The 10,011-nt window shown below is 37.4% G+C and overlaps 1 protein-coding gene across 1 annotated transcript; it reads left to right on the forward strand.

The window, feature by feature from the left end:
* The first annotated feature begins 58 nt into the window (after positions 1-58).
* On the forward strand, positions 59-9,821 carry LOC107045244 (zinc finger protein 729). The gene is made up of 3 exons (XM_015267434.1): positions 59-599; positions 2,311-5,318; positions 8,240-9,821. Exons 1-3 carry the CDS (start codon positions 462-464, stop codon positions 8,802-8,804), a joined length of 3,711 nt encoding a protein of 1,236 aa, XP_015122920.1. The 5' UTR covers positions 59-461; the 3' UTR covers positions 8,805-9,821.
* The last annotated feature ends 190 nt before the right edge of the window (positions 9,822-10,011 follow it).

Consider the following 10,011-nt stretch of genomic DNA (forward strand, 5'->3'; position numbering starts at 1 on the left):
CATTTTGTACGAATAATTATTTTCTTCTTGAGAGAGATAGAGTGAGTGAGAGAGGAAAACCACTGAACCTTCAAAAGAAACATTATTTTTTCAAACCCCTCAGAGCATAAAAAAGCAAATTCTCATGTTTACAAGTATTTTTAAACCCGAGGTGAATTACAAAAAAAATTCAGTTTACTGAAGTTCATAATTATCACAAAGATAACGCGGCGTCCTGATGTTGAATTGCTGATAAAATCATAACAATAGCTCAAAAACTGGTAACCCTCCGATGAATTTGCGCGCCCATTTATTCGAAATAACCAATGGCAAGTCAGCGTCCAATGAATTTAACAGGGTGGCCATAGTCAAATCCAAGATGTCCGTGCGCTTGACGCGAGAACTTCCACCGCAATCCACTAAAAACACCTTGTTACTGATTTAAGTAATAATAATTATATTAATTGAAGTTTTATCGAACTATGGAGTTTTCTGTGGCAGATTCAACAGCATTGGAAACATCTATAGACATCGTCGAGGAGCCGACTGTGGAGGGGGAGCCCTTTACAGAGACCATTGAGATCAGCCACAACGTTAACATCACTGTCGACAATAATAAGGTATAAATCACCGTCGTCTTCCGGCCCTTGACACATCCTAAATGATTAATTAACTCGATTGTTGGAGAATTTCGATCGTTTTCTGGTCATCACTGAGTCAATTAGTGATTAGAATTTGGCAACTTCCCGCCTTTTTGACTGTCGAGTCCCAAAAATCAGGCACTTGCAAGCCCTATTCTCCCTATATTATGAATTTTTCGGCTGGAGTTTAGGAAGTAGACGAGTCGATGATTTTTGTCAGGATTATTTTTGATTTATAAGAAATTGAAGAGGTGTGGGAGATTTCGTCAAGGAAAGTGTCTTGTGGGGAATTTTGGAGATTACACAATTACTCTCCTAAGATCTTTCATGAATCTACTGAAATGAAATGTTCAGTTAATCATGGTTTCACCCCATCAATCACTGATTTTAATAGTTAAATTGTGAGATTTTTTTTCAACATCCTTTTTTTACACCTCCAGTTCAATGATGTTATTTAAACAATATCATCAATAATTAGAAATTTGTGTGCGGTTAATTTTGCAAATATTTTTTTTGCAGTCCTCGCAATTCCCCGCTAAGAAAAAAAACTGTTGTCGAGCCTTCAACTACCCAAGAACTAAATTTCATATTTTGTTTATTCTGCAAATACCTTCGTAAAACAGGCTTTTTTCACCTCTCGGAACTGCCTACAAAATTGGGGCTTTTGATATTTTCCTTCTAAACTTTTTATTTCCTGGATATTCAGAAAAATGATTTAAGTAGGGGAGAGTGGGGCAAAACGAAAACAAGTTAGTAAATATTTCTTTTATTAACTTTTCTTTATTCTTGGGAGTACTGATGAGAATAATAATTTTCCATTTAGTAGAATGGAAAATTATTGAGAAGGTTTGCTGGGCAAAGGTTTTGTCAGTGGATTATGCGATTGAATTTCAGCATCACATTTTCCTTTTTCTATACATAAATTTTTACAAAATTTTTGTTTTCATACGAAAGATGTTTAAACGCTCCAGAGAAAAACGTAGAGAAATGTCGCAGCTCCAAACGAAATGTAGGATCAAACCTATGGAAATCACATGGAAATAATTTGTATAGAAAATATCCGTATAGAAATATCCGAATATTATATACGAAAATCCTATAGAAATTCTATACGCAATCTGTATAGAAAATTTTTATACGATTTTTCCATACGTGTTGTTCTGAACATTGGATTTTACTATACACAAGTACAGTTACCACAAGTTCTACGATATCTATTCCGCAGCTCTCATTTCTTCTCCTTTGGTTCAAACTAAAGATAGGAAAAACAAGGGGATAATGCAAATTTTTGATTCCTCGAAATTGATAAATTGATGAAATCATCAATTTAGTTTCAACACATTATGAAGGAAGAATAATATTTTTTTCACAATATTATATTAACGTCCGATCTGAAAAAGGAGATACTTGACAAATGTGAGCTCTACAGGAGGAGCTGAAAGCGAGGATTATATCATATTCATTAAATATGACCATTGGTAGCGAGTGATTCACATTACTTTATGTTGCTGGGCCTGAGAACCGCGTTTGTACCGAGTGAATTGAGGTTAGAACTAAAATTTCATGAACCATGAAAAAAGACGCCATTTCATGGACAATTTAACAAGTTATTTGCTTTTTTCGAAAATTCAAAGGTGTTTATTCAGCCATCATTTGGAATTTTCAATTCTCTCCTTTTGTTTTCTCGCAGGATCCACTGGACTTCTTCATTGAGACCGACGACAAGTACCCAATTCGCCCCTGCTACATCCATGTCGAACGATGTGACAAGATTTGGGAAACCATGAAGCTTATTCGAGAGCTGCAGGAGCCCCACTCCAACGACTCCCTTGACCATTACTACGACGACGACGACAACGAAGACGACGATGACGACGCAGAAGAGGAAGACGAAGACGAAGCAGCAGACGAAGAAGAAGAAGAAGAAGAAGAAACGACTGACTCCCCCCTGAACGACGAGGAGTCAAACTCCTCCTCCTCTCAGGCGAATCCAATGATTCCCTACATAAAGTACCAACCAGTGTTGGGAAACGGCAACACAGCACTCCCCAACTTCCAGTTTTCCGTAAAAAGCACTCGTGCCCTGTATCAATGCAATACATGCGGTCGTCAATACAGTCACCGCTCCACCTTACGGGAACACTCAGAACGAATCCACAACATAATCCTCCCTATGATCCGTCGTCCCCCCAAATGGAAACCCGAGAGATCAGACTCTCTTTCAAAAACCGATGACAAGTCTCACGATAATGATGACGACGAGAGTAATCACGAGTCAGGGAGCACCATTTCTTCAACCCCGTCAGAAGACAAAGAACGTCTTCTAGACTCAGCCAGTGAAACCCAGGAAACTGAATACCTCAGCCCATCTGGCAAAATCCGGCACACAGGAACCTGCAAGCACTGCGGCAAGGTTCTCTCCGATAAATATTACTTAAAAGTCCACGAAACTCTAATCCATGGACTAGCCTCCCCCTTCCCTAATGGCGGAGGTCCCCTCGTCCTCAGGAACTATGTGGCAAAGGCGCCTGCCATGGTCACCTGTGATCACTGCAACGACTTCTTTTATGGATCGGAAAAATTAAACGAACACAAGCAAATCATCCACGGAATTATTTCAGAATCTTCCACTTCAACCTCTGCTGTTTCATCATCCTCTGACACCAGTAAAATTAACGGCAGGAAACAGGTGGCGATGAAGAAGCCAGCGACTTCTTCTGTGAACACTTTGTCATCCAAGCAGACAGAGCCGAGAAGTCCATCAAGTCAAAAATTGGAACCTTTGAAATTAAAGCCATCTATCGCATCGTCTCAACCCATTCGAAAAAACAAGAACGGAAAGATAATAAGAACATGTGAAGCCTGTGGAAAGCTCTACTCCAACAATACAAACTGGAAGATCCATCTGATAACAGTCCATGGGATAATCCCGCCCCAGAGAATAGCCGTCCGGAGAACCTATACAACCAATTCTTTAGGCATTCACAGCTGCAAGTACTGCAACAAAAAATTCTCGTACACGACAACCCTCCGGAACCATGTGATCCTACAACACATCAAAGAACAAATCTCAAGTCAAAAGCCATTAAAACCTCAGAAGCCATCACAGATTCAAAGAAAACCGCAACCCGTCGCCCCCTCATCCTCATCCTCATCCTCGAAACTTCGTAATGCTTCTCAACCCCACAAGCCCCCGCCGAAATTAACAAAAATCGTTCCCCAAGAGCAGGAAGACACGAAACCTCTAATTTACAGCTGTGAAAGTTGCTCGAATACCTACTGCTCTCGTCAAAGCCTTCTCTACCACATGGCCAACGTCCATCAGATTTACCAGACTCATACCAGAAAGGTCCGACCAAATGACTTTAACAAACCTTTCGCATGTCAGGTCTGTCACGAGAGGTTCTGGGGTAAAAAGAACCTCAACCAACACGAGCTGATCTTCCATGGTATTCGATCATGCTTGCAGGGAAGGCAAAGAGCCGTTCACAAAGCAAACAAACGAGCCAGCTTGTGTCCGAATAGATTCAAGGACGGAAAGATAGAGAGACCTCCACAGTTGACGCCAGTTCGTTCTCTACGAGACAAAGAGCGTCTGAACTACGATGAGGCCAAATTATTAAATGAGAAAGAGGTCTACAAGACCCCGAAAACACCAGCAGGCTCGAGAATAAAGAAAGAACCCACATCACAGAGTCCATCGGGCAATGAAGAACCGGTTGTTCAATGTATACTTTGCAACAGACACTGCAAGAAGATAAAGAAGCATTTCGTAGAATTCCACAAGGTGCGAAACCCTGAAATACTCATTTCGCAGTGTCAGATATCTCCGTTGAATCCATCACCTACCAAGAAGGAGAGCAAGGCTCCATTGACTATTAAGAAGGAGATCAAGGCTCCATTGCCTATTAAAAAGGAGATCAAGGCTCCATTGGCTATTAAGAAAGAGATCAAGGCTCCACTGCCGATCAAAAGGGAGATGAAGAAAAAAAATATTATCAAGGCTTCTCAGATCAAACAAGAGCCTGGTACTCTTCATTTGCCTATGAGACGAAAAAGAAGACCAGTGGATTCCATGAGACAGAAGAAGGCGATGCCTGTTCCGGGACCACAAGCTCCTTTTGAATTAGTATTGAAGGAGATAATGCAGAAGAACCGGAGGGTCTATGCGTGTAAGTTCTGTAGGTTTATAACTTATGGGTATGAAACCGCGAGGAAACACTGCAGACTGGAGCATTCAGGAGGTACAACTGCTGGAGTGCAACAGCCACAAGAAGATTCAGATAAAAAGATGGATATTAAGATAGCTCCTGTGATCCAGAGGCGAAGGTCTGAGGGACAGCTGATGGGCAAAAAGCGACGGAGGGAGTCTTTAGATGAAAAGGAGATTCAGAAGAGAAGGATTTCCTCGGTTTTCGGGGGAGAGCTGAGAATGACAAGAGCTGTGAAGAGACTAAAAGAGGAGCTAGAACACAAGTGTGAGAATTGTGAGAGGATGTTCAGAAATGCAGATATCCTGGCTGCTCACAAGGTTTCGTGCAAGACTAGAATGACGTTCGAGTCGGGAATGGAGTCCAATGATACTAGAGAAAGCAGTGACAGAGATTCTGGTATTGGGATTAGTATTACGATCAAGAAGAAGAATGATTCGTATGAGATCGTCAGCAGGGATAGCAGTGGAGAGAGACCTTCAAAAAGGTTTATAATGAGTTTTTTTATTTGATTTGCATGAGTTATGTCGACTTTTTAAAATAACAATATTTCCGGTTTTTCAAAGTTTTCATAAGATGTGGTGTATCCTCTTAAAAAAGAAAATCTATTTCCTCAAGCTTAGCTACGGACTATCGTTGCTCTTTCTTTAGTTTCAGGGGAGACTACTATGAGTTTTAAAAGTCGCGGGCCATTGGAATGAGATTTCTCATACATTGAAGATCGATTATAGATGTCTAAAAACGAATAATTAGTGCAAAAAAATTAATCGTCTATTGTTCGTTTGCCCCACAGACGCTCAAAATCTTCAAAATAGTCCAGAGCCTTCAATTTTTGACCTACAGAGGGTTGTTTCAAAATTTTCGAAAAAATGTGTACAATAACAATTATGAACTCGTTTTTTGAAATTCAACTCTTTTTGTTTAAGGCCCGGGTGTATTATCTTTCGAATGTTATTTGGATTTTTTTAATCTTTAGTAATCCAAAATTGTCAATTGAGTGGTACATCATGTAGAAATTCCCAAAAATTATGATAGAATGATAGAACAAAAATAGAAAAAATTCTGAACTCTTTCAAAGAGTGTTTTTAATTGAGATTCAGAATGAGTTGAAAAAAGTGGAAATTACAAATATATCAGATATCTGCTGATCAGTCATCTGCCATTATGTGATAAAAGTGTGATTAAAAAATTTTCCAAAATATTACAATTTTTTTCAAAGAGCCTTTTCCGTAATAAATGTCTGTGTGCAGTGTGGGAAAACATTTACGAAATCAGTCTTCCCCCTGCATGATATTGGGTGACAGGCCGCCATTTGTCACCGCAAATCCGATACATTTTTCAATTTCTTGTTATACAACTTATTTTGAATATAAACTAAGAATGCTCCTTGAAAAAATTAAGGATTTCTTCTACTTTTTTTGGATTATTCATTCATAATCTTTCAAAACTTCTGCAGGATGCAGGACTCAATTGACAATTTCAGATGACGAAAAAAAAAAACATCGAGATAACGTTCGAAAGATAGTACAACCGGGCCTTAATATAAAAATTTGCGCCATTCACGTAAAAAGGCAGAAAAATTATCCTTGAAATATTAACCCCTCACGTACGGGGCCCCCTCTGTTACCAAGCGTAGCGTGTGCTCAATACGACTCGATTTCGATTATTTCTAATGAATGGAAAATTATGAAACGGGTATCTAATTAAAGCTACAGTACTCCGGTTTCCAAGTTTGTCTGATCAAGTTATTCTTCATAGATTTGAAAATAATTAATTTTGAAAACATGCATTCACGTTCGTGTGGGTCGATGCCAGGCATTGACTCCGTACGTGAGGGGTTAAAAATATATCTAAATATATTCTCGATTCATTTAGAATTATTTTTCACGCTATTTTACATGAATGTTGCAATTTTTTATTTAAAAAATAACAAAATTGACTGTGTAGGAGTTGAATTTCAAAAAACTAATTCGTAATTGTTATTGCAAACATTTTTTGGAAAATTAAAAAAAAACTCAGTAGCTAAAAAATTGGAGGCCCTTGACTATTTGTAACTTTTTAAACGTCTGCGGGTCAAACGAACAATAAACAATCAATTTTTTTGCAGTAATTATTCGTTTTTAGACATATGTAATCCACCTTCAATATATAAGAAATCTCGTTCCAATAGCTCGCAGCTTTTAAAACTCCTATTAGACTACCCTTAATCCAAATCATTTTATATAATAATATATTAATAGTATATTTTTTAAAATCTAATAAATAGATTATGGTGAAGAAAAATACCTCAAGGTATCTTAATAAATTTTGGGAAAGAAATCACAGTATTTTTTAAATGTACAGAATAACGATCTTGAAAAAATTCCTTTCTAATATCACGTTCTGATGCTAATACTTCTCTCTTGTAAATTCAATATAAAATCATCCCACTCATAAATTTTGAAAAATCTTATAAGGTAAATACCTATAAAATGTACTTATGCGCGTCTTTGTCCTTACGCTCGTTCAGATCCTGCCAGCTGACATTGCAATCATTTTGATAGTCCCAAGAGTCCATTAAGAGTGAAGTACGATTGGAGTTATTATTTTAGTCAATAAGAAAAGTTATAGACACCAATGCAGAGTGATTTATTGAATAATAAGAGAGAAAAATTACATTCACATCAACTCGTGCTACGACAGAGTTAATTGTTAAGCCACAAGTTAAGAAACTCACAATTTTAAAACGTTGATATCTCCGTTGCAATAGTAAAATGGAATTAAAAATCCCTTGGGTAAGGTTTCGAATAGTTAAAAATTTAATAAAAATGCATAAATTATAGTAATATCCGAATATTTCACTGAAATATTGCCAATTAAAAGAATAGGTACAATGAAAATGGCATTGATCCTGCGCTCGTTTTGCACCCAACTGTCAACTGGTAACGGACTAAACGGATGAAAAAATCATTTAAAAGGTTGGACTGTCCAATGGAAATATAATTTTGTGCATCGAGATATTTTTGAATGTTGTTTTATCACAAAATAGAATACTCACGGTGTAATTAGTTCGGATATAACCTTTCCATATCACTCAAATCACGAGACGAGGATAGGGACATGTGTCAAACGAGCATGGGGACAAATGACCCTAGCGTAGGGACATGGGACTTTTCACATTCATGGACGATTATTTATCAAAAAATAGTAATTATCATAATTAATATAAATAAATTCCAATTCTGAAGGTTTTACCCTCTGATATGTAATTTAAATCATCGCATCGGCACGCTCATTTCGATAGAAATATTGGACTAATGATGAGTTCACCTTAGCTAGACGAGCGTAGGGTCATTTACCTTAATCTCGTAGTTTTATTCCATACCATTTCGAATAAAAAGTTGAGTCAATACAATAATGATATTACAGGTTCAACACAGGAGATGGTTCCTCCGATGCTTCTTCAGATACAAGAAACTCTCTAAACTTCGCTCACGAGCATCGAGTAGTTAAATTAGAGAAGATGGATGACGAAGATTTGGAGGTAGATCTCGACGCGGAAACTTTTGAGGAACAGGAGTTCGAGACTGTCGACGCTGTGGAGGACCCACCACCTGGGCAGATCCTTTCATTAACAGATCTCTGTAAACGAGCGCTTGGGCACACTCGCCAAGTCCCTAAGAGCTCAAAAATTCGCAGTAACAGGGGCCAGGGGTTCCAGTGCAGGGTTTGCAAGGGATATTGGCCGAGCCGCAGATCCAGGGGCACACACTGTTGGAAGGCTCATAAAGTATCAGCCACTGAGACTGATCCGGTCTACAAGGTCGAATCGTTGAGAAATCTTTGTGTCAATGTCCTGCAGAATCATGGGGATCTCGAGGCTGCTAAGAAAGTCTGGTATCCCTGTCATATCTGTAATACCGTCTGGCCCACTACTAAATCCAGGCGGAGCCATGTTAGTGCACATGAGTGGAGAAAGAGAGGTAGTTCGTAATTGTGTAGATTCATTAGTTAGGGAGGTGGAGGTGAAGTAGTGTTTATTTATTACTTTCGTTGGAGAGAATAGGATTATTGTAAGGTTACTCTGCTGTGTACGTTATTTCGTTAGAGGAGGATGTGATCATTTTTTGCAATTGACTTTTGTGGGTAGAGGGGAAAATTTCTATAGACATTTCTTGGGGAAATACAATTCTTTGCAAAAAGAGGTCTCTTAACTTTGTTTTGTTTTTCTCCTAGACCCAAGGGTTCTGGAGGCATTTGTAAAATTGTGAAAAAGTCACAGAAACTCCCCCACTCAAATCTCTACAACACCAAACAATAACATCCATCCATTAGACATGGTGATCAATATCATCCTTGTATAAATTTTAAATTCATTAACATACGTAATACAACAGCGGAAAGCGAAACCACACAACCTCGTTATATTATCTTTATTTCAATTCGACATTGTCACTAGAGTGATTCAAACAATTTTTTAACAAATCTACAGCTTGTCACGTATTGTTAACTAGTCGTAATGTCAACGATTAGACCAAAGCAGAGTGTTATCAACAAGTGCAGAAAAAATCCCCAATTAAAAGCAAAAGCATTAAAATAACTTAATTAATAAAAAATTAAGGAAGGGGAAAAAATTCGTGAATTGTATGTAAAAAATTCCCATTTAGTGTTTCCTCTGTTTCGTTCTGTTCTGTTACTTCGGTTTAAGAGCATTAATTAGTTATGAATGAAACAATATTAATTATGTACCGATTATGTTGTCTTAGTTGGACAAATTTCACTCGATGAAGCAACACGTTTTGAACCTATTGATATTTTTTCATGAATAAAAAAGTTTGAATGAAGTAAATAAGGATAACTTGTAACTAGGAGTTTATTTCGAAAGATGAGAAAAAATCATGAATAATGTGCATGTAATGGCATTTATTTTAAACGTACATAATTGAAGCATAATGTAAATAAATGAGAAAAAAATATCCGTACAATAAAACATGTGTTTCTATACTCTGAATACTTAACTACAACCATCACTTTGATTAATTCATTAGTTTTCATAAAATAATTGAAAAAATAATAGCTACGTTATTCTTTAAAAATCCTCATGAAGAAGATTAAAGATAAGGTAGTACGTCTTTTTTTTTTAAAGAATCTTAATGTTTTTATAATAATAATGAGGATAATGAAGTAACTTAAATCAAATT

The sequence above is a fragment of the Diachasma alloeum genome, unplaced genomic scaffold, assembly GCF_001412515.2.
Source record: "Diachasma alloeum isolate Michigan unplaced genomic scaffold, Dall2.0 Dall_scaffold_00899, whole genome shotgun sequence".
Classification (NCBI taxonomy): Eukaryota; Metazoa; Arthropoda; class Insecta; order Hymenoptera; family Braconidae; genus Diachasma; species Diachasma alloeum.

Bases quoted from the DNA above. Each gene is read 5' to 3' on its own strand.
- LOC107045244 (XM_015267434.1), top strand. From the start codon at position 462: ATGGAGTTTTCTGTGGCAGATTCAACAGCATTGGAAACATCTATAGAC. The intron at 600-2,310 runs GTATAAATCACC...GTTTTCTCGCAG, and splicing joins TCACTGTCGACAATAATAAG to GATCCACTGGACTTCTTCAT. The intron at 5,319-8,239 runs GTTTATAATGAG...ATGATATTACAG, and splicing joins GGAGAGAGACCTTCAAAAAG to GTTCAACACAGGAGATGGTT.